The 26,011-nt window shown below is 34.1% G+C and overlaps 1 protein-coding gene across 7 annotated transcripts in view; it reads right to left on the reverse strand.

Moving 5' to 3' along the window:
- The window catches only part of MON2 (MON2 homolog, regulator of endosome-to-Golgi trafficking), a 102,185-nt gene that overhangs the window by 66,169 nt on the left and 10,005 nt on the right, over positions 1-26,011 (reverse strand). For 5 of the 7 annotated variants that reach the window (XM_032420218.1, XM_032420216.1, XM_032420213.1 and 2 more), the window contains exons 2-8: positions 21,462-21,525; positions 12,116-12,243; positions 11,017-11,148; positions 8,883-9,012; positions 6,244-6,341; positions 5,412-5,537; positions 4,169-4,363 (exon numbers count right to left, since the gene is read on the reverse strand). In XM_032420218.1, coding sequence (XP_032276109.1) covers positions 4,169-4,363; positions 5,412-5,537; positions 6,244-6,341; positions 8,883-9,012; positions 11,017-11,148; positions 12,116-12,243; positions 21,462-21,525 — 873 coding nt within the window. Of the gene's footprint in view, positions 1-4,168; positions 4,364-5,411; positions 5,538-6,243; positions 6,342-8,882; positions 9,013-11,016; positions 11,149-12,115; positions 12,244-16,255; positions 16,340-21,461; positions 21,526-26,011 lie in introns of those variants that run through there. The other 2 variants (XM_032420220.1, XM_032420219.1) reach the window with 2 other exon arrangements.

The following is a 26,011-nucleotide window of genomic DNA, read 5'->3' on the forward strand; positions in this document are numbered from 1 at the left end:
GACAGCTGCCTTATCACCGTGTTCTCACGTGGCAGAAAGAGAGAGCAAGCAAGCTCTCTAGTGTCTCTTCTTATAAGGTCACTAAGCCCATCATGATGGCCCTACCTGCATGACCTCATCTAAACCTAATTATCTCCCAAAGAGTCCATTCCCAAATACTATCATGTTAGGGGTTAGGGCTTCAAAATGTTAATTTTGAGAGGCACAACTCAGCACCAAGTTTTATAAAAATGAAAAAGAAGTTGGTAATTCTTGGTTTGGAAACAGAAAATGTAAACTCTGTATTTGTTATGAAGAAGGTATAAGCATGCTGCGTTACTGTGAGAACACAAGACTTGGTGCTCTATGACTGACTAGTGGATATGGAAAGGAAAAGGAGGAATGTCTTTTCTTCCTATACGTTTGTTTATCTTAATTTAATGTAGTTAATTTATCTGGGAAAGTCTTAATTTCTCCTTCATTGGCAGGTTTTTTTCTTTCAGTACTTTGAATATAGCATCCCATTTTCTTTCTGGCCTGCAAGGTTTCTCCTGAGCTATCTACTGACAGTCTTATGAGTGCTCCCTTACACATGACAAGTTGCTTTTCTTTGGCTACTTTAAGATTCTCTGTAAGTATTAACAGCTTAATTATAATGTGTCTTGGTATAGGTCCCTTCGGATTAATCCTAGTTATAATTCTCTGAGCTTCATGAATTTTTATGTCCCTTTCCTTCTTCAAAGTTGGGAAGTTTTTGGCCATTACTTCAAACAGGCTCTCTGCCCCTTTCTTTCCTCACTTGAGACTCCCATAATGTATAGTGAAGTAATAAGAAATATATATATTGGTCTCTGCTCCTGGTTTCTGACACAGAGCTCCTAAAATCCTCATAATTTCCTGAGTGATAGGAGCATCTGACACACAGCTCCTAAGTCTCTTGGAATTTCCTATGTGAATAGCATCTTCCATTCTAATGAGGCAACTCTTGATGGATTGCAGGACAGGGGCTGGATACCAGAAAAAACAATCATAATTAGAAGCTTGAGACTTTCAGCCCCACTCCTCATATTCTCTGGAGAAGGGAAAGTGGTGGAAACTGAGTTAATAATCAATTATGCCTACATGATGAAAACACCATAAAAATCCTAAAAGTACAGAGTTTAGGGAGCTTCCAGGTTGGTGAACACATATACATGCCAAGAGAGTTGCACACCCCAACTTCATGGGGACAGAAGCTCCTGCTCTTGGGACTTTTCTAGACCTTGCTCTATGAATCTCTTCATCGGCCTATTCAACAGTATCCTTTAAAATATCTTTTCTAATAAATAGGCAATAGTAAGCGAACTGTTTTCCTAGGTTCTCTAGTAAATTATCAAACCCAAAGAGGTGGTTGTGGGAACTTCCCATATATAGCCAAGTTAGAATTTGTGGGTAAGTGGGCAACCTACTACTTGCGATTGGCATCTGCAATAGGGGGGGAATCTTGTGGGACTGAGTCTGTGCTAACTCTGGTTAATGTCAGAATTGAACTGAAATGTAGAATATCTGGCTGTCAGAGTATTGGTTGATGGGGGAAAAAATCCATACATCTGATGTGTGAGGTGTTACGAGTGTGAGAATGTAACCCAGTGCATTTTTACTAGACATGTGTATCTTGGTCTGCTGGATGGTATGCCGTAAGTCCTTACAGGCTCTTCATTCTTTTTCTTTTTTTGCTCCCCTGACCTGGTAATTGCAAATGACTTGTCTTCAAGTTTGCTGATTCTTTCTTCTAGTCTACTGGTCTAGTCTACTGCTGACCCCCGCTACTGCATTTTTCAATTCTGTATTCTTCTGCTTTAGATTTTTGTTTTATCCTTTATAGTTTCTATCTCTTTATTGATATTCTCATTTTGTTCATACACCACTTTCTTTATTTCATTTAGTTTTCTGTATTCTCTTTTAGTTCACTCAGCGCCTTTATGATTATTCTGAATTTTTGTCAGGTAACTCACTGACCTCCATTTCTTTATGGTTAGTTTCTGGAGATTAATTTTGTTCCTTGAATTGGGCCATGTTTCCCTGTTTCTCTGTATGCCTTGTTATTTTTGTCGTTGTTGAAATTTGGGCATTTGAAAAAAGCCAACTCTTTTAGTCTTTATGGGCTGGCTTTGTACAGGGAAAGATCTTCACCAATCAGCCTGGGATCCTCTCAAACCTCTTCTGTCAATGTGTTTGTTTCCTCTGGGCTTGTGTGTATAACTTCCCAGCTGAAGACATTTACTTGTTTCTTTTCAGGAGCTCCCCCCTGGTGTATGTCAGCAGTACTACCCTCTCTGGGCAGCAGCAAGCAGCAGGGCTTGCCTTTGTTCTCAGCAGGCCCAAGTGTGCTGCTGCCTTTCCTGTCAGTGCTCCAAGAATCAAGGGAGACAGAAACCAGTTGGGCATACCCCTAAAAAGTCAGAATGGTGGATGCACATTTCACCTTTCTGCCATGTGAAGGAGAAACCGTAGGTTGGGAGTTTGCTCCTGATCACACGATGCTGTGCTGTGTACGGAGTGGGAGAAGGTATGCAGCTAAGTGCACTGAGATTTCCTACCTACTCTAATGAACCTCTCTGCTTCACCTTACATGTGCCTGGAGTGCTATAACCTCTCAACTGATAAGTTCTCACAGAGGTAATCTATGTACTGTTAACTTGGTGTCTCCGTGGGGGACAGAGAGGCTCAGCTTCATATTCCAACATTTTGCTGATGTCACTCTGGTTTACATTCTTAAAAAGTTTCTTTGTGGATTGAAACAGACTATAAATGAATATAATTCAGAAAATGTAACAGGTGACAGGTAAAAGTTCTCCATCTTTGGAGAAATTAAGCTACTTTTCATTTATTTTCAGCAAGTGCCAGGAGACCTTTCAAAACTTTCAAAAGTTAATCAATGTAAAGACTCACAGAATTTCCCTCCATCTCAATTGTATATAATTAGACAAAAAAGTATTGTTTTTTTTCAATTAATAATAATTATTGGAAATTACATCAAATATCATACATGTTGGGAGTAACACTATAATTTTTAAAAGTTAATCCTTACAGAGAAAGATGGAGCTGTGAACTAAAGTAAATTCACAAACTATGTACCTAAATGTTCAATTATATGTTATTAATTTTGGTGGAACAAAAAAAGTCCAAGCCAATTATGAGTGTACCAAAAGACTCTTAAACCTTTGGCACCCAACTCTGATAACTTAACAGTGTCCCTAATAAATAGCAATTCGTTTGAAGTGATCTGATTTCCTACAAGTATTTCTACATTAAATAAACCTGTGGCCAGAAATAATTATAACTACAGTGCTTATAAAGATTTCTGAATATATTGTTCATAAATGGATTTGGAATATGAAAAGAAAATCTATGACATGTTTATCGTAAATATAAAAAAAAAAAAGCCCTTTATTTTAAAAAGCTCTCCACGGAATTTAGTATAAACTACTATCTATTAGTTTGTAAAGTTGTTGGTTACCTCTAATATTTAGTACGTCGACTGCTCACAGTATTTTAAGTTTATATAGTTTACTATTCCATAATTATCAATAGCCAATTATTCCTGTTAATTAAAATTAGGATATAAGCTAAAAAATTGTACAAAGATGAATTTCACATAACATAAAAAGAAATATACCATTTTCTCTGAAAAACATCACATTGATATACTATGATCAGGAATATCACAACATATTCTGCATTCATAAATTTATGCAAAATAAATACAATACTGGACTAGAAGTCAAAATAGTTGATTTCTAATCCTAGAGTTCACCAAATTTTTAACTTCTTTGCTTTAATCTGTTAAGATACATTAAATAGTACAAATGAAAGCAGCATAAATTGAAGATACTATAATTTTAATGATCTTTCAAATGAGATATAGATAATTTGCTAATAGGCTGAATTCCCAAGCCACAAATTCTATGCTGCCCTCAGATAACAGGCCATGACTCTCCCTGACATACATTAAAAATACTATATAAAACATAAGAAAATCTAAGAAAGGATAGAATAAACCCATAGAGTTACTAGGAAAATACCTATAAATACTTTAAAAGAAATTGTGCTGAAGTGAAAAAGCTTGAATACATTATAATAAATCATCATTTAAAAAGAACACTACATGCAATTACACATACAAACACACATGAAAATTAGCACTTACCAAAAGGCTGTAAAATTGCTTAATTAGAACAGATACTACTCTCAGCAAACGCATGCAGATAGGAAAATACGGTTTTTCAACTGGTGCTGGAGAAGATGAAGAGCTGGAACCTTGTCTGAATTTTATATTTGGAGAAAAGAGTTTTATCACAAGAGGACATACCCTTTCTTTGAGAAGGAAACTAAACTCTTGGTGCTATTTGCAAAGATAAAAAAAAAAAGAAGAAGAATTAACTTAGTTTGTACTTAATACTTTTAAAACACAGTCTTACTAGCAAATAAAATTAATAATCAGTACGAATAATTTAGCTTTATTATATGTTTAGTTTATTATTCTATAGTTTACAACAATTATGAAATTAGTGTTGCTCTTTAAGAGTGTAAGATCAAAATGATCATCAATATTTCAAGAAGTTTTAAAAAGAATCTAATTTAAAAAGGAACATTTAATGATTTGGAATTAAGTGGTTTATTATTAGGAATTGTGATTTTGGTAGGACACTAGCAATTCAAAACAAAGAACAGAAGAAAGAAGACAGATTATACAAGTTCAAACACAAAGCTAAAGCATTTAAAATAGGCAGCTGAAAGAACACCAGATAAATAAAATACATTATATAATTCATTAACTTTACTTTGCCAAGATAACAATTCCATTCATGCATGGAAGATTTAATAATTAACTTAATATTTTGTTCTACTTAGATTGCTTGAACAGAACACAATAAGCTGATTTTAAAAAAGAACTCAATGACAAACAAGCATAATTATTTTATTTTTTTCAAATTTTTATCTCTTCAATCTCTACACCCACCATGGGGCTCAAACTCATGACCCCAAGATCAAGAGTCGCATGCTCCTCTACTAAGCCAGCCAGGCACCCAGAGTAATTATATATTTTAGAATTATCCAAAAGCACATAGCTACATATAAGCAAGTAAAAATCAGTAACAATTTTTCAGTTTTTAAATATTATAAAAAATAGCTCACATACCAAATTCCCTCATACACCCACAGGTTGGGAAACGCCTCACTAGACGGTCTCCAGGGATTCCTTCTAATGTTAAAATTTCAAAGTGCTAGGGCACTATAATAATGTAAGATAACACTAAATTATCACACATCTAAAGTCTAAAGCTGTAATTCTTTCAATCCTCTAACATGAGAATATATGTTACTTTCTTGAAAAATATCTGTGAAAACATTTTGATTAATTTTGTTGCAAGATACTACAAATGGCTTACTTGTAAAAAGACCTGTGGAAAATCATTCAGGACTGACTCAAGTAATTCAAGGCCAAATGTTCGAGTCATTTCTGTCATGCCTACTAGCCAGTAAGGGGCATCAGCATTAACCAATTGACAAAGGTCCTGGGAAAATAAGTCAAAAAATAAATAAAAAATAAAACATTCACATGCTGGAATGAAATGTGCTTTTCAAAATTCATAAAATTTTTAAAAGTTATCTCTCCTTATATAGTTGTTTTTACTCCTTAGAAACTAAGCACTGGTAATTCAATTCTGACAAACTATTTTGATTGTATAAGTAAACTTTTAAAGAATCATATAACTATTGACAATACATTAGGTGCACAGATAAATGGTTAATAGTCTTTTAATGAAAAACCACTTAAAATAACCCTTTAATAAAAAAAACAGTAAAATTTTCAGTGCAGATAAATCTTATTTTACTTAAAAGATATATTCATGACAAGTAACATAAAAATCAGGTATTTGTATATCAAATTGTATTAAGTAGACCAAGGCTTATTAGTTAAATATTTATGTCATAGAAATTATTTTATATTACCAGTCATCCCTAATATGCCTCTTTTTCTAGTTCTGGGCTTAATTCATTTTATTTCCTTAAAATGAAATGTAACATTTTATCATGTTCCTTAGCTATAGATGCTCTTTAATGTTCTAGAACACTTTTGAAATACTACTTTTGACCCTTTAAAATTTGACAATTTAAAAAATTGACACTTGAGAAATTAAATCAGACATAAAATTCCAAAATCAAAAACTCACACAAAACTATATTCTGTAATAAAATTATTTTTATCAACTGAAATACCTGGAAAAGCATATATGCATCTTTAGCACAAGGTTTGAGGGTGCTGACAGATCTTCTGTTACTATTTCCTTGGACCAGTACTGGTTGTTCTATAATATCTGCAATCAAAATAAGATGGGTTTTAGGGGTGTATAATGACCTTTAATAAATCACATATACTATTTAAAATAAATACATGTTTATGAAATTATAAATTAAAAAAAAAAGATTTTATTTATTTGACAGAGAGAGAGACAGCGAGAGAGGGAACACAAGCAAGGGGGGTGGGAGAGGGAGAAGCAGGCTTCCTGCTGAGCAGGGAGCCCAATGTGGGGCTCGATCCCAGGACCCTGGGATCATGACCCAAGCAGAAGGCAGACGCTTAACGACTGAGCCACCCAGGTGCCCCATGAAATTATAAACTTTAAATGTAGGCTCAGAACTATGCCTCCAAAATGGGAAAAAAACATTAGGAATTTATTTTTATACAAAATGCCATAAAAACTACTCTTCACTATCTTATGTCACTTTAATAAGCTTAGCATCTTTATCCATATATTTGATTTTCCCAGTCTCCCATTCCCCAATCCCTTTATTTTATGGATTTGAAATTCACATGATCTTTGAATGTGCCTTTAAACATCAAATACATAAAAGTTTACCACATGGTTAATTCCTATATCATCTCAGCATAAACAAAAGAATTAACTGTTTGATCTGCCACAATTACTATGTCAGTTATAGATACTGACTAGCTAAGCATCAGCTAGAAAGTTGCTTCCCAACTCAGCATTTCTTTGAATACTAAGATACCATTTTCTGTAAATTATGACAGCCTGTTTTAGATAAATGTTGACTTGATGACTACTTGAAAAAAAAAAACGAGGTTCTAAGTATTTCCACCTTATTAGAAAGTATTAAATGAGATACTGGTCTTTAGAGACACAGCTAAAACTACCAATCCAGGAATCACACTGCAGTTATGAATATATAACACATCCAAACTGGAGAACTGCCCTGTTTTATCCTGTAACTTTAATTCTTTCATATTTCAAACTCTAGAACTCAACCTGTATTTACCCTGGGAAAAAAGCAGAAAAACCAATATACCAAAGTAAGTGGAAATATTCTAATAAACCAACAAGAATGCCTGAAACGGGGGCGCCTAGGTGGCTCAGTCGTTAAGCATCTGCCTTCGGCTCAGGTCATGATCCCAGGATCCTGGGATTGGGCCCCGCATCGGGCTCCCTGCTCAGCAGGAAGCCTGCTTCTCCCTCTCCCACTCCCCCTGCTTGTGTTCCTTCTCTTGCTGTGTCTCTCTGTCAAATAAATAAATAAAATCTTAAAAAAAAAAAAAAAATGCCTGAAACTGAATATGAAAAATCTGACCAAAGGTTAACTTCAGGAAAAGTAAAGAAATTATTAGAATAGGCAGCATTACCATTACTTAATAGTATTGTCATTTTTTATCAGTTAATACCAAAAGAACCTCAAATGAAATGACAGATAGCATAACATTAAAAGTTGGGGGAAGGGGGATTACATAGGGATTTTCCCCTATGTAAAAGGGAAAGATAGTTTAATCTTTTGTTTCTTGAGTACATAAAGCAGATAGGTTACTCATGATGGTACCACCTTAGGATCTTTTCAACTAATCATGGGGAATAATTTACCTTTCATCCAATAACAAATGAATAAAACGTAATTTCTATAGTTAAGTTATCAAACTATAAAAACTACTACAGAAACAGTATCTTCAGTTCTCTGACATGTTTCTAAGTTTTTAGGAAATTTTTTAAAATCACAAAGAAAAAGATGTTTAAAATTACAATAAAGGTATTTGATGAAAATATGAAAAGATTAATCTTTACATTACATAAATATCCTTCATTAACACATGCTAATAAGTACAGACAAAAATTCACGTGAGGGAAACCCACTCTTGGAAATTTACCTTAAAGAAGTAATTCAAATGGAAAAAAATATGTAGGAGGACACTCAAAAGGGTACTAAAATACTAAACACAATGTAAGTGTCCAATAGAAAACTAGTTCATTAAACTGTAGAATAGCCACAAAACATAGTCCATCCATTAAAATTTAAATTACAGGGCGCCTGGGTGGCTCAGTCAGTTAAGCATCTGCCTTCAGCTCAGGTTACAATCCCAGGGTCCTGTGATCAAGTCCCGCATCGGGCTCCCTGCTCAGCAGAAGTCTGCTTCTCCCTCTCCCTTCCCCCACTGGTGCTCGCTTGCTCTCTCTCGCTCCCTCTCTCTCTCAAATAAATAAAATATAAAAAAATAAATTAAACAAAGTAAAATCTAAATTACAAAAATAAAAGAATAACATGAAAAATTCATATAATGTCATATTTGGCTAAAAATACATATAATGCAATATTTGATATAAAATGTGAAATTATGCATAATTAAAAATAAACATGGAAAATAGAGTTTATTCTTGGGGTGATAACACTGCTGGGGATTTAGTTTTTTGAACTGCCACTGTCAATATAATAATATTAGTAAAGTAAATATATTTTTTAAAGTATTCTAGTTTTTAGGCAGCCTAAGTTCACAGGGCAAAGACTGAAAATCAAAAGAGAAATCATGGATAGAATAACCACACACTGTGAAAGGAAACCACTTTTTATCACTCTACCTCTGTGTCGTTCATCTTCAGCAACCATCCTCTCAAAAACAACAGTAACAACTTGTCGCACTGTAGCAGCAGCTGTATTATTTGTAATATTATCTTTTGTGAAGTGTAGTCGAAAACAAAGAACAATTGCCTAAAAGAACAATTTTCATTTAGTGAAATAGGACTGAAGAACAGAATAACTATTTATTTGATGTAACCCAAAACTAAGTAATTTACGTTTGGCTATTCCAATCACAGATACTAAAAGTCCCACTCTCTTATACAATAAAATCACTAAAATCCTTGGATTTTGAAATAATTCAAACTCTGTAAATATATAGCCACATAAGTTTAGGTAAGACAACGGGAAATATGCCTTTCACAACTTGGTTCTTTTAACATGTATATAAAAATGTGTTGTGATGGGGCACCTAGGTGGCTCAGTCGTTAAGCGTCTGCCTTCGGCTCAGGTCATAATCCCGGGGTCCTGGGATCGAGCCCCACATCAGGCTCCCTGCTCAGAGGAGAGCCTGCTCCTCCCTCTTCTCCCTGCTCCTACTCTATCTTACTGTCTCTGTCTCTCTCTCAAATAAATAAATAAAATCTTTAAAAAAAAAAAAAAGTGTTGTGCTTTATTTCCCCAGAATGACTTGTTTTGCAAATAACAAGTACTCAAAGTTTGTTATATCACTAAATCATCTGGAGAAGTATTATATAAATATGCTAAGCATATAAATGAATAAAATTATAATTTTTTAACAAACTATAGAAATGATCCCTGAAAGTATAGTCTTTAAAAATTATAATTTTTTAAAAGTCATTTTTTCTTTTTAAAAATCAACTTCAGGTTGATTAAGGTATAATTTTATAAAATAAACTGTATCTCTTTAAGGTATTTAATTTGATGAGTTCTCATAGTTATATTCACCCATAAAACTACTGCCACAATCGAGATACGAGACAGTTTCATCACCCTAAAAGTCTCCTTGTGCTCTTTTGCCCTCCATTTTTTCCTCCACCTTTGGCTCCAGGCAACCACCATCTTGCCTTTTTCACTACAGATAAGCTGGCATTTTCCACAAATAGCGTTTCATCATTCAGTATGCACTGTTTTTGTGTCTGGTTTCTTTTACTTGTAATATTTGTAAAATTCATCTATGTTGTTCTTTGAATCAGTAATTTGTACTTCTTGATTCCTGAATAGTATTTCACAGTATAGGTATACCAAATATTTTGCTTATCCATTCATCTGCTGATGGATATTTGAGCTGCTTCCAGTTTTTAGCCACTGTGAATAAAGCTGCTGTGAACATCATATACAAATCTTTGTAATGACAGGTGTTTTCATTTACCTTGGATAAATAACTAGAAGTGAAAAGGCTGGATCATATAGCAAGTACAGGTTAAACTTTTAAAGAAAATGCTAGTTCTCCAAAGTGATTTTATAATTTCACACTCCCATCAGCAGTATGTGTGAATTCAGCACTTTCCCACATCATCAACAACACCTGATATGGCTGGTCTTTTTCAATTTTAGCTACTCTAATGGATGTGTAATGATACCTCTTTGTGGTTTTAATTTGCTTTTCCCTGATAACTAATGATGCTGAGCCACTTTCCATGTATTCAATAGCCATCTTATTTTGTGAAGGGTCTATTAAAAAATTTGTGCAGGGGCGCAGTCTACTTTATTAGGCATCCATCATTAAAGGTATGCAAATTATAACAACTATTATTGAAAGTCCAACAAATTCCTTAATAAATAAACCATTAACTAAAGATTGTTCTTTATTATATTATTCTCTGTACTTTCTGTTCTTTAGAAATACTTCATAGTTTAAAAAAAAACTTTTTAAAGAGTGAAATAAATAATAGAACAGCTGTTAACATGTTCCAAAGAGGGTAGGAATGGGAAAGAAATGAGAAACCCCTACCATACATGGAGCCTTATCTAGTATAAATGCCAATTACCTTACCCTGATTTCAACTCTAATCTGGGGGAAAATAAGGCACCAGTGGTTTTTAACGTGCAATGTCCATTATCATGGACAGAGAAGTTGCTTTTGGTACAAACAGTACCAGGCTTTCCTCTTTCAGCGAGCTTATTCAAATACTGTCTCAAAGCACTTACGAACTTTGACAACAGGTTTCCTACCTTAGAGAGTGATTCATCATGAACTACTGTATTGGTTGTTAAAAGAACAAGAACTGTTTGAAGTAGCTTAAGTTCTTCAAGACTGTTTTCCATTAGCTGCCAAAGCATATTAATTATATTTCCAGCTGCAGTCTGTAAAATAATTAGTTGAATTATTGTCAGCAAATAAAATATAAGGTGTTTAGGTCCCTAAATAAAAAAAGATGTACAAATATTACCTCACCTGGAGAGAATTTCTTGATCATAATAACAAAACCCATGTTTCTAGATCTATAGATCAAAACACATCTCTCAACTAATTTGAGATTCACAGCTAAGTAATTTTCTTCTCAAAAAAAAAAAAAAAAATAAATTTCTTTAAAATATATCATTTGAATATATGCAAATAGCTGCATACAGTTCTGAGATACCTAGTCAAAAATCAAAGCTCATTTCTACAATATGGGTATATTTCATTTGGACATTTATAAATACAGACATGCAAATTAACTGAGACTGCTACTATTTCATGTATTATTCCACTTACAATATGTATACAAAAAACAAAATGCAACTCAAATTAACAACATATTTATAAAGTCAATTAAATCTGACATTGTTTAGAATGTTACATTAAAGGAAAAAGAATATATACTTCTATTAAAGTAACTTATGGAGTATAAAGTTAAGGTAACACCATTTTGAAAGGAGGATGCAGATTTGTAGTGATGAAATGTTTTTTCCTTGTTTTAACATAATAAGGTTAGATACAAACAATTCACTCAAATTAATGAACAACAAATTATCACTTCAGATAATCTAGGAAAATCATTTTTCCTCCTTTTTAAAAAAATTATAAATTTTATTCTCTTCAATGACACTGATCTGTATCACTGAATGGTGATTTCCTAATCATGACATGACAAAATGTACTTCATCTTTATTCATTATTCATGAGTGTTTAATAGTGAGAAAATCTGGTGATCTTTTAAAATTAAGCCATGTCCTTATAGCACATAAACTGTTTTACATTAAATTATCAGGTATGCTTCATTCTCCCCTAATAAAAACTCCTGATTTGATTCTTCGGTGCACAATTGAGATAAAATCTTCACATTACCTCAGACACGACTTCATGTGACATGAGTCTCTGAATGGCGGCCAAACATAGCTGAGTAATCTTTGGCTCCTTGGTTCCACAACCCATTAGAAACGGCTGAACAACCTCTGAGCTGTTTTCTTTCAAGGCTTTATTTAGAACACATATAAAATAAATATTAAATCAAATTCACAAGTAGGAATACATTTATATATTTTCTAGTATTAACAATCTTAATAAAAACCACTTTATGTAAATACTAAAATAGAAACCAAGCAGTAAGAGTTAAAATACTTTGGATGGATACTACAGACTCTGTATCTAAACTACCCTCCTTAGCTACAGCTTTCCCATGCTTTTCTCCTAGCACTATCTTTTGGTTTTTCTCCAACTCCTGCTATAAACTCTTTAAGGACAACTTCTCAGAAGTTCTATCCTGCCTCGGAGAAGCACTCTATTTCTTCAACAGTGCAGAAGGGGAAATACGAAAAAGAATTAATATTCTAGAGAAGAAAAAAGTAATTAGAAATAGTATATACATCATCCCCATCACCCTTCAGAGGCTCTCTAGAATTTCATTACATGCCTTGAATTTACACAGCCCTAATTTCTTCAAGAAATAAACTCATTAAAAACAATAACATTACTCCTCTTATTACTAAAGCATTACTTTAAGTTAATTGGATGCACATGCTGTAATTCCAAATCTTAATTTAACTCCTTCCATCAAGCCAATTCTTTCAGAAGTTTTAAAGTAGCAACAAAAATGTAAAAAGGTAGAAAATGCACAAACTGAAGAATACTTTCTTAAATTTACAAAATGAAATTAAACCAGTATACACTTACTTAATGGCTATACAAAGATGAGTAAGACAGGTCTGTAATCCTCAGAGAATTTAAATAGATAAAATGGAATTCCAAGGAAAGAGAACATTAAACTTATGTGTTTGGTATATGGTTTTCAAAGGTACTACATCCATCAATTATTTTTTGAGGTTAAGACTTGTAACTAAGGGGCGCCTGGGTGGCTCAGTTGGTTGAGCGACTGCCTTCGGCTCAGGTCATGATCCTGGAGTCCCTGGATCGAGTCCCGCATCGGGCTCCCTGCTCGGCGGGGAGTCTGCTTCTCCCTCTGACCCTCCCCCCTCTCATGTGCTCTCTCTCATTCTCTCTCAAATAAATAAATAAAATCTTTAAAAAAAAAAAAAAAAAAGACTTGTAACTAAGACATACAAATCTGAGTTTTAACATGTTTTTTCAAAAGAAATCGTTAGAAAGTCATCCACAGTCACCATTAAAAATATAAAACCAGTGTTAACATTAATTTCATCATTTAGATCCCCACCTTTCTTCTCCCAAAGCTCCCTTTATAGTATGCTAAATAAAGCCCACAATCTCCTACAGCATACTCTGCAAAGTCCCTCAGTATGCCAGCATAAATTAGTGATTTAACACAGCTAAGAGATGGCAAATATGATTGGCAAAGAACAGTGTTTCCAAAAGGGCTCCTTGCCTTATTTCCTTGCTTTCTTAAGCATAAAAGTTTTGATTCAAACCCAGAGTCACAAATTTTCCATAACAATGTCTCGAAACATTTATATGAATGGTTAACAAAGGACAGTAAAGCTAAAAAAAAAAAAAATACTATTCTGAGGCAGTAAATATGCTACCATATTCAAATCTGCCAGAATCTCTGAAGTATGAGGCTATTCCCAATTCTGTTGAACATGCCTAGTCATTAAATGTTGTTTAGGTAGGGCGCCTGGGTGGCTCAGTTGGTTAGGCGACTGCCTTCAGCTCAGGTCATGGTCCTGGAGTCCCGGGATCGAGTCCCGCATCGGGCTCCCTGCTCAGCGGGGGGTCTGCCTCTCCCTCTGACCCTCTTCCTGCTCGTGCTCTCTGTCTCTCATTCTCTCTTTCTCAAATAAATAAATAAATAATCTTTAAAAAAAAAAAAATGTTTAGGTAAACAAAAATTTCCAATAGTAACAAGTTGTATTTATCATTTTTATGATGTTAACATGTTTCTCATTTGAGTATCACAGTAATCATAGAGAGTTTATAGAGCATGATTTGGCTCAAGTGCACAGTAAGTGGTAAAGCCAGATTTTTAAAATAGGTCTTCTAATTCCTGGTTTGCTATTCTTCCCACAACATTATGCTGCCACTCTTTAAGGTAAACAGCACTTATTGCAAATCGAAGTTAAAACCTTTGAAAGTATCCAAGAGGAACCCCTGATCTGCACTGCCTGAAGTCTTCAGATAAATGAAGGAAAGAAACTGTCTTCATAGAAGGAAAAAAAAATACTTTCTTGAGTCTCTGATGACAATGACTTCAAGACACACTTGAGTATCATAAAGAAAAATCAGTGCCAATTAACTCTGTCAATTAAACTATGATACAATGCTTTCTAATCACTTAGAATTGTTCCTCGGGGCACCTGGGTGGCTCAGTCATTAAGCGTCTGCCTTCGGCTCAGGTCATGATCCCAGGGTCCTGGGATCGAGCCCCGCATCGGGCTCCCTGCTCAGCGGGAAGCCTGCTTCTCCCTCTCCCACTCCCCCTACTTGTGTTCCCTCTCTCGCTGTCTCTCTCTGTGTCAAATAAATAAATAAAATCTTAAAAAAAAAAAAAAAAAGAATTGTTCCTCACAATTTCATCCATCAAGGCCATTGTTATCTCTGATAATAGCCATTCTGACAGGTGGTGTAAGGTGATATCTCATTGTGGTTTTGATGTGCATTTTCCTGATGATTAATGATGTTGAGCATCTCTTCATATACTTATTGGCCATCTGTATGTCTCCTTTGAAAAAATGTCTATATAGATTTTCTGCCCATTTTATAATCAGATTGTTTGGGATGCCTCATTTATTGAAAGAATACTTCATTATTGTCTCTGAGGTCATCTTCTAAGCCAATGTCACCCGTTCCCCACATATTGATGCTGGTGCTTTTTTGACCTTACCATAAGATGTCAACAGAAAGTTTCTGTACAACAACTAGGGTGACATTTTAAATAGGAGTCAAACTTATGGGATATCGACAATGCACATAACTCAAATGATGTAATAATAATATGAATACCTATAAACAAGTTCACATATGCACTGAAAAAGAAACCTCCATACTACCTGGCCCACAATGATTCTAAGATGCCATCAATTTTAAGATGCATATCAATTTGGGGAATACTAAAATGTGAAAAATCTGTGCAACTTAGAATGAATAAAATAAGGTGAATTTCAGTGAAATGTTGTATACAGGTCAGTCACAGTTACCCGGGTGTCTCAAGTTAGGATAAATTAAAATAGTATTAAAAATAATTTTTAGGGGCGTCTAGATGGCTCAGTTGGTTAAGTGTCCAACTCTTGATCTTAGGGGAGTGAGTTCAAGTCCTGAATTGGGCTCCACACCCAGGGTGGAGGCTACTTAATAAAAAAATTAATAAATAATAATTTTTATAAATTTTATTTTAATGTAACTCAAAGGAATCAAATATCTATCTCTTGCCTCCTTCCCATTTTTTTCTCCCAGTTTATATAAGAATAAAATAATCAAAAAGGAAGTTTCTATGTTATCCAGAATAAATCATCAATAACAAAAAAGATACAACCTATTGATCTGTTCTTTTGAAGCATAGTGTGAAAACGAAAACATCTACCATATCCAGATCACAATGCAGTAAGATAGATTATAACCAAAAAAAGTTAGTTTTTTTTTTCTTCTTTTAAAAGTGATAGTAGTCTTAAACAGAAATTAATCTTGCTCTTCTGAGAGATAGGTGCTCTCTCTTTATATACAATAATTTTAATGACATGCTATTTAAATGGAGCTTTATATAAAAACCTTCCTATGGGCTTAGACTTTAGAAATCACACTGAGGAAAAAGCTGTAGAGCAATAGAGATATCTTGCTCTAACCATTTTTAAAACTCATTCCAGGAAAGAAAGAGAAAAAGGTCAACTCTTTTTAATCAAAACTCTCTATTTCAATTTCCTTTAAAATATAAAGACAGGCTTTTCGGGGGTCAGGAAAATAAAGTTTATTTTTTACCTAAGTTCTTTAATAAACATAACTCCTTTAATAGAATAACACTAGGTTGATAAATATATTTCCAAATTTTATAACTGTGAGAGCAAATGATACACTTTCACACACCTGGAAGAGGTCCAGCAGGTCCCCATATCCTAGGGGTTTCCTTGCTCTGAGCAGTTTCACTGCATAATTGTAGTTTTTATCCTGGAAAGAAAGAATTAAACTAGGATACCCCACTATGAATCACATTAATGGGGGTTAATAAAAGTTTCATTATGATAAATTTTAATGGTCATTAAATAACAAATTGTAATTCTTGTGAAAGAAATAAAATGTGATGTAGACATGACTGCTATCCTCAAAACCCCTTAAAATTTAATTATGGAAAAGACTGATATTTCTAACAACATTAAGAAAATATTTTAATGGTTCAAAAGATCTGAAAATACTTTAAGTGACTCAAGAATAGGAGGACAAATAAAATATGGGCAGTTTCATATTAAAAGTACATTATATGAAAAGGAAGGATTATTCAACAAATGATACTAGTACAATTGGTTAGTAATTTTGCAAAAGAAAAAAAAATCTAGGTCCTCACATCACTCACATATTATTAATTAAGAAAAAAATTTAAAAAAAGAACTAAAAGAAAATAAAAATGACTACTACGTGGAAGGAGAAGGGCTTCCTAAGTGCAAAACAACAAATGAGAAAAGTTAGATTATGTAAAAATGAAAAACATCTAGATAAAAATTTAAAAATAAATGACTTGTAGAAAATATAAACATGATGGGAAGTCAATACTTTTGCTATATAAGCAGCTCAAATAATTTGATAAGAAAACACAAAAACTCAAAGAAATAAATGTAAAGTGAAAAAAGGAAATAATATATTCAGAGGAAAATGTTCAACACTAAAGACAAATGTCAATTAAAATAAGAAGTCATTTGCCTGTTCAATTCCCAAAAAGATTTTTTAAGATAATAATCAGGTAAGGATGTTATAAAAATACACTCACATATTGCTGGTAAAGGCATAAACTTTTATCTTTTCAGAAAGCACTGTCTCCAAATACTGAAACATGTCTAACATAAAAGAATGGTTAAATAAGCTACAATCACTTGCTATAATATTATGAAGCAATTTTTAAAAGTTAGAAAAGACAGCATCAAAGGAAAGTACTTAACGATATAAGAATACAAATTAAAAGATTAAAAAGTTTTTAAAAATCCAAGGAAAAAAAGAATAAATAAGAACACATTATGTTGTAGAGAAACTATGCAATCTCTGGCCCACTAGGTTAACTTGTAAGCATGGAATTAATTGCCCCCTAGGTCATTTAGCCCGATTACAGAACTAGCCTACCAACAGACCTCTACCTTACTGATGGTATATTGAAATACACCTTCCCACCGCTGTGAGAATCGTTTACATAAAAACATTAAAATGAATGTGCCACTGCCCTGATTCAAACTCTTCCATCAAGCAGCTCAGGAGGTCACACAAAGGCAATACTTGAATAGTGTATCCAAATAGACCAAACTGTTTTATACCTCTTATATTCAAGTAATCTGCTTTACTTTCCACTTCTACCCCTTATTTGCCTGGCTAACTCCTTTTTAAGCTTTGAGACTCAGCTTCAGATTCCCAGGCTGGGTTGGGTGCCTTCTCTCTGTTCCTGTAATAAAATAAGCCTGTCTATATTTCCAACTTGGCATTTACCACAGTATTAAAATTCTCATTTAGGGTCTGTCTCCTTCATTACTCTGTTATCTGGCTGATATGAACTAAGTATGACAAAATTCATCTACCTGAATCATATAACATGTAAAATTACAGTAAAGACTGGGAAGTAGAAAAACACAGTAGAGGCAGCACTAAGAGACTTACTTGCATTTTGGAGTGACTCACTATTAGCCTACATTGAATGAGGGCTTACTATTTCCTACGTAATGTGTTAACTATTAGTAATATAAGGAAGAGTAAGATATTGATCCTGACCTCGGGTAAGTATGTCCTCTAGAAGAGAAAATTTCTGGCAAAGCACTTCAAAAGGCAAATGGAAGAGCAGGTAAGCTAAACAGAATGAACAGCAGGCACATATGCATTTTCAAGTATACTTCTTATATTTCCATCTAGATTATAGGTGAGTTATACTCATCTCTGCATCTCTCCTAGTGATTCTTACGTAATTATTCCCTTATTAAGAATGTATTTATGATATATTCTATAGATGTTTGTAAGATATCACAAGCATGTGTATTGATAAGATAGAAAATACTAAATAAAATCAGCAGATAAATTATCTTTAACATCAGAAAATAATTCCGAAGTATAATTACTCACTGCTACTTAAAGACTTTTTAGTAATAAGACCGTGTAGATATGAAAAAGGTGAGGGAAACTGTGAGAAAAGAACACAAATCATACATAATGATCATCTATGTGAAAATTCTATATGTATACTGACAATAGCTGAAAGCAGCCAAAGGTAGATGTATCCATTATGGTTTTGAGTATGGGTTAAACACACAATTTTAAGATATCACTTCACTGGTTTCCTTGTTTCAAATATTCAAAAAGCAGATTCTCTGTTTATGTAATTTGTGTATAACACAAGTCTTCTCAGTCAACCTCAAGTATACTATAAGCTGGCTTAATAAAAACATTTTGTAATATATGGTAGGCAAGTGTAAGGTTAAGGCATTTGGCCTTGTAAATGAAAAACCTGATGTTGCTATGTCTCATTTGCAGAGCTTTATCTTTAAAGAAAAAGGAAATTTTGAGATAATGATCTGTATATCTGAATCAATGCTGACATTACCTGGCATAGCATTCCCACTTATGTCAGCATTCATGACAGCAGTGAAAACAAAGAAAAATAAACATTAAAGGAGGATGCTTAAAAGAAGGGGAGATGTAAAGCAAAGATTTATTCTGCAATGTAAATAACCTTCCCTTGAAAAATAAATCTAAGAAAACTAAAGTTGGCTAGAAATCTACGCTGAATATCACTGGTCAGACTAGTTAATCCTAATTAAGGGTTCTAATTTTTATAGCAACCCTTTATATTTTCTGAATATGTAGAGATAGCTGAGAATTCAATATCTCATTTCATTTGCAACTCCTCCATTGTTTGGTATCTTTAACATCCATTATAGCACAAAAGTAGTAACCTACAGTCTCTAGAATATAGCTATAGAGTAGTAAACACTTCTCCAGAAATTAAAATTTTTTAAAAATTAACTACAAATTTTTCTTAGTATTAACTGTACTCTAAGTAATTTAGAAACTATATATTGACTAAACTCTTCCTTGTTCGAGAGCCTTTGATTTTCAAGATGATAGTGGTTTAAAAAGCTATAAATTTTAAAGTATCAATTGCTATAGATACTTGGTAAAAAATGCTAGGAAACAGTTTAAGTGCTAATATAGCTCCTCAAGTACATGGCTCTGGACACCATGGATCTTAAAGCATGAACTATCAATTGTATGTGCATAAAGATTTGTACTAGCATGATTTGAATAGAGCTAAATGAATTAAAATGAACAGCCCACCTATACATTAAACTCATACTGACAGAGACAAAATTTTTCTTACTTGTTCTTAAGATTAACCAATTAAACATTTTACTTTGGTATAGAACTCAGCACCAGAGAGTGATCCTCTGAAGAAATCAGTCTATTCAAAAAATCTTCCATCAGCTATAGACCCAATGAAAACTTCTGTTGGTGAATAACTAAGGACTTACCATATCAGCAATTATAGTAGCAAAAGTTAATATTTGTAATGACATTCTAATATGATTAGCTAACTTAAAAATATCCAGATCATAATTTATCTTGAAACATTAGTTTCCTCACAGTAGCTAATCCACCCAACATGCATCTCCCAAAACCCACTAGTCCACCCTCCCAATCCAACCATACCTACCTTTGCCTTTACCCACCACTTTCACTATACCCCTTCTCAAAATGCACACAGAGCATTATTCAGTGCTGTGAATAATTGTTATAAAACTATTTGGTGTTTCGACAGATTGTTCAAAATCAGAGAAGAAGCTATGAGAAACAGATGCAACACAGGAGAGCTCACCCTAAGGGCAAATGTCCAGCAAAGCCCGGGAAGCCCAAGTGAAATCCACCTTCCACCCTTAAAACTGCCCCCAAAAGTCCTCATTTCATTTTGTAATACTCTCTGAGATTTCACCAATTAGGGACTTTTTGGTATCACTTTTAAAAATGTGAAAAGATTTATCAGAGTTAGAGAGATTCTGCACTATTTGGATTTTGTTTCAATTAACTTAATAGGACTGCTTTTCTCCTATAACCAGCTGAGAGCAATAGCACCATTGGAACTGGAAATGCAGACTGAAGGATCAGTGAAGTAAGCCAATGATTAAGTATAAACCCTTGGGAGGGAGTAGCTAGTGTGGAAACCTCACAATACTATGGCAGCATACTGTAGTGGGAAGAACGTGGGCTCTGAACAGCCCTGGACTTAAATCTAGTTCCACCACTTATCATGTGACCTTAGTCAAGTAACTTAATCTCTTTGCATCTCAACGTGCTCTACTATAAAATAAAAATACTTCCCCACAAGGCTGTCTTTTATTAGAGTGGCACAAATGTCTCACATATAACAGATTCTCAGAAAATGCTAGTTTCCTTTTCCATGTTCATTATAGAGGCAAGAAAAAAAAGGCACCAAAGAAAAGAAAGAAGTAAACTGAGTATCAAAAAGAGTGCCAAAGAGGAACTCCTGAAATTCCTCTTTGAAAACCAGGTTCAATCAAGAGAATGTAAGAAAACATTTTTTTCTTTTCTCCACCCCACTCCCATTCTTTCTTCATGACCATACTGTCTTAGTCCTAGGATTCAAAACTCATATAGTACTACTAAATTTGTAATACTACACTATCACCTGTTTATATTATATAAAGATAAAATAGATCTTGGAAGGTGGACGGAGAACCAATCTTTCATTCCATTCAGCTCAACAAATATTAACTGAATGCCTTTTATGGGTAAGGTATGTCTTAGGTGATCAACAAGATGTGGAGGAGAATGCAAATCCTTGCCTGTAAGGAGTTAGTAGTTTTAACCTTTCTGATTTCAGAGAATTTCATAACATTCATCCTTGGCAAACCCAATCAGTTCATAAGTTAGGGACCTTTAAATGTTCTTTATCACTATAAACAACATGCTAGGGCATAAAGGAGAGGCTACAGAAAACTGATGGCTGTTTTCTGGGTTTTTTTTTTTAAGATTCTACTTTTATTATTAGTGAAATTTTCATTAATTGTTGAATTTTTAAGCAAAAAATTACCTGCCAAAATTTCGGTGTTTCGTGCAGCTATTGTTTTAACTTTTATTATTCCTGATTCAGCAGCCTGCAAGAATAAAAATAATTAGAACATAAAACTTACTATCAACATGAATTATCTAGGGAAAGAAATCATATATGATCACTATTGTCTTTTTTATTTTCAAAAACTTCAGAAACTAAGCCTAGTAGTGCCATAAACATTAAATGTAGTAAAATATGATTCATTTGATTATTCACATGCAAACTCGGCACTATAGTATGTTGCCTTTCTCTGCCTAAGGCACATCTAATCCCTCATGAATTAAAATGTTCATAAAATATAAAAATAATAAACAAAAACAAAGCCTAATGAAAAAAACTAGGTTTCTCTTCCCCATTTCATACCTCCATCCCCACCATTAAAAAAATTGCAAAACACTGCAAAATCAAGTAAAACTGTTTTGGATTCAAAGAGAATGAATAATCAAGAATTTTGTCATTACTTTTAGTTTCCATTTTTTTAAACACCCATTAGATTTTCATAAGGCACCTAAAACACTGCATCATAGGTACAGTTAGCTGGCAGCATTTGGAAGTTATACAGCATTTTACACAGTGCTACAGAACTGTGCTGTCCAATACAGTAGCCATTGGCTACATGCCACCATATGAGGTTAGTCTGGAGCTGTACTCTAAGTATAAAATACACACTAGATTTTGAAGACTTAGTAAAGTAAATGTAAGCTATCCCTTAAATATTTACACTGATTAAATGTTGAAACAATATTTTGAATATATTAGGTTAAATTATATACTAATAAAATTAAATGCCTATTTCTTTATATTTTTAATGCAATTTAAAATTACACATATGGATTGATTGCGTTTGTGGTCCACATTATATTTCTATTGGGACAGTGTTGACATATAACACTGATATATAACTTCCACCATGGAAACTAAGAACATTTTTACTATCAAGAAACATGCCTATTTTATACTTATACCGGTCTCCACACTTCCAAAAATAATATATAAATATTCATGTTATATGTCTAAGTTTTCCTATTAATTTGCTTGCTACTTGCTCCCTTATTTTGTTATCTCTTACTGCTTGCTAAGGGACAAGTGATAGCAGGTTCTAAAGGTTTAAAAATCATTATGGAAAAACACCCGTGTCCTGTGGGTTCCTAGTGTGAGGAGCAGTGGATAAATGCATAAAATAAATACCATATTGTAGGCTATACTATGTATAGTATATGATCTTTGTCATTTTGTTGGTTTCCAAGCATGTGAAGCCCTTGCCTGTGTCTGGAGATTTCCCAACTTCATGAGTTTTGATGCAAGATAGAGCTTATCTTCCACTATTAAAAATGGAAAATGCCAGATACTTGCTTTCCCACATGCCCTGGGAGCCTATTCTAATCCAAACAGACACACCTAGCAGAGATTGTGAATATGGAGGCTAATGACAAAGAAAAGCAGAGACAAGAGAAAATTCTTTCTGATGACAGCAATAGTGGAGGTGACAGCTACTTCCCAGGGCAGTAAGAGCAGAACCAGTGGCAGCACAGAGGGGCCAGTGCCATCTCAGGTATCCAGTCACTTGTTCGGCAGGGAACAGCAGGTTCTAGCTGTTTAGCTTCCCTTTGTTTCTGCACTTTTTCTAAAGCTGGCTCTATCCAGCCTTCTACCAATTATGTGAGCCACTCAATATTTATCAGTAAACTTCATTTCTGCTAAATCAGCCAGAGTCAGCTTTCATTGCTCAAAATTAAGAAGCCTGATACATTAGGAGTTACTTCTACAACTTTAAGAAATGGAAATGTCCCAAATTAAATGAACATGACTACAAGCAGAAATAAAGGCAAAATAAAATTCTTCAGGGAAAGATGACTGATTTTCTAATTATTTGGGGCAGTGCGTGTTAGAAACACCAAAGGCTTAAAAAAAATCCTGATGCCCAGATTGCAACACATTCCAAGGAATGCCAATGGAAGCTAGGCATCAGTATTTTTTCATATCTTCAGGTGAGTCATCATTTTCAAGCTCTTCCCCTCTTCACTACTGACCATTTGAACCCCTTATATATTCAAATTCAACATATCTTTCTCCTTCAGCATCAACAAAAATTGGTCTAACTGAACCATCATAAATACCAACGTCATTTGTCCTGACTCTGAATTCTAGCTAGTCTGACCTTAACAGTTTCCAAAATGAGTCCTACAGCATGCCAGATACCAGATGTCAGTAAAAGATTTCAGATTTGCCAGACACTATTTTGATTCCCTGAGATAAATTAATAGTCTATCCATGTCTGTGTCATAGAGAAGTATAAAGAAGTATAAATATATAAGCTGTAAAGCGTATAAAATGCTTAACAATTATTTTTATACATACACAATAAGGAAAAGGAATAAGAAGTGTTTTTTTTTAGTACAATAGTTCCAAAGTAGTGTTTTAAGAGATACATAACCAGTATTTTCATTCCTAAACATAAAAAATCACCACAAGGACTATTTGTTGCCTTAGAGATAATTAGACCTATCTCAAGAGTTCCCCATTTTTTACGCACAGGTTTCTACTCTCAAACTTTGAAAATGTAACAGCTTATTCCCTAGGCACCCTGTGTGGCTGGAAAGTCTATCAGTGTTTACTGACAACATTTGTATACCAGTTGCCCCCTAACCACTGCAGTCTTACTTCATACACAGGCCTAGCTACATCTTCAAGAGTGTCTTTTATAAATGGAGGTATTCAGACTCAGATTGCCTTCTGCTTATCAAGGATAGTCTATGTGAAGAAGAGTCTTTAAGTTCTTGCTTTAAAAGTATCCTCTACTCTGATCAGGTATCTTGTATATCCATAAGGGAACTACTCAACTATAAACACAGGTTGTTTTTTTTTTTCCTGAATTGGCCCTCATGCCAATTAAAAAAAAAAAAAAGTTGCCATTTCTGTGGACTTGGATAGAGATCGCATAGGTTAAGGTGGGTAGTCTAATATCTCTATTCCTGGGGGTAATCTGAGTTAGGAAAAAAACACCAAAATTAAATACACTGTAGTATTTAATACTTTTTACTCTTAAAATTAATCTCTCTCAAGTAATATTTTTTCTTTTTTTCAATATTCTTTGCTTACCCAAATAGACATACTCACCAGGGACTTTGGCACAGAAAAACAGAGACAAAGAGAATGTGGACTCCTCTCCCAAGACCATCTAGAATATCCTTGGCCTCACTTCTCTTTCAATAAACCCTTCCTGGGCAATCTCATAATTCCATGGTTTCAGCAACTTTCTAAATGCTGAAGACTCCTAAACTATATTCCTGTCCTTGCCTGTCTCCTAAACTACAGGACTTATTAACCTAATGTTTAAGAGGCACCTTAAATTCAAGATATTCAAAATAGGTGTCATCTTGTCCCTCCCTCCACACACTTCCACTTCAACCCCAGAAAAACTTGTTTCTCCTCCCTATAATTAGTGTCTCTTTTTCTGAACAGCAGCAGCATCCATCCAGTCACTGACTAGACATCTGTAGTTTCTCCCTCATCCCACAAATCACATCAACCACAAACGCTATGTAGTAAGCATATCTTATACTTCCTTCTCAAACCCCACTTCTGCACCTTAACTCAAACTTCTCATTATCAACCTAAACTATGAGATTTCTCTGCCTATAATCTTGCCCTCCATTCCTCCACTGATTCAAATTTTCCATGGTTCCCCAGTGCCCATCCCTACTAGTGTTTCTCAAAACTGAGTAGTGTAAGGACATCCTTTAAAAGAAAAAAAAAAAAAAATCACCTCATAGACCTACCCAGTTACTGACAAATCCAAGCATGTATAAATCAAATTAGGAATAAATTCCTTATTTTTACAGCTCTTAAATTGTAAACCCAATAAATTCACAAGTTATATACAAACCCAAATTAACACTAATTTAATGTGACAAATAATGCTTTGCTGAAATTAAACCACTGCTGACAACATGAAGATAATTGTAGACTTATGGAGTGGGCTCTCCTGATTTTGGCACTCTTATAGTGCCATAAGCAAAGACAGAAATAATTTCTTCCATCAACTTTTTTCTGTGGCAACTATCAAAAAGCTTTTCCATCTTTGTGGGCTATCTATGGTTTGTACCTGTAACACTTTATCCCAATCATCTCATTACATGTCTGTTCCTCCATTCTAGTATAAGCCCCATAAGGACAAGAAATATATTCCATTCATCCCTCCATATTACTAATGCCTAACACAGTGCCTGGCATACAGGAGCTACATAATAAATGTTTCTAAACAAAAACATAAAAAGTTCTAAATAGAGGAGGAGACTTCATTGCCCACTAATTGAAAAATCCAGAGGAAATCTGACCCAGAGGAAATCTGATGCAGAGATTCACAAGGCCATCAGGGCTGTAGTTCCACTTCTCTGCCATTCTGTTGGATCTGTCCCGTTCCATGGTAGGTGCATCCTTGGGCTGCTTCCAATCTTGGCAATAAAAATAGTTGCAGCCATTCTACACCTCACAATTTTATATGACACTATCTATCAGAGAAAGGTCTC

Source organism: Phoca vitulina, unplaced genomic scaffold, assembly GCF_004348235.1.
Source record: "Phoca vitulina isolate PV1807 unplaced genomic scaffold, GSC_HSeal_1.0 scaffold23, whole genome shotgun sequence".
In the NCBI taxonomy this organism is placed as follows: Eukaryota; Metazoa; Chordata; class Mammalia; order Carnivora; family Phocidae; genus Phoca; species Phoca vitulina.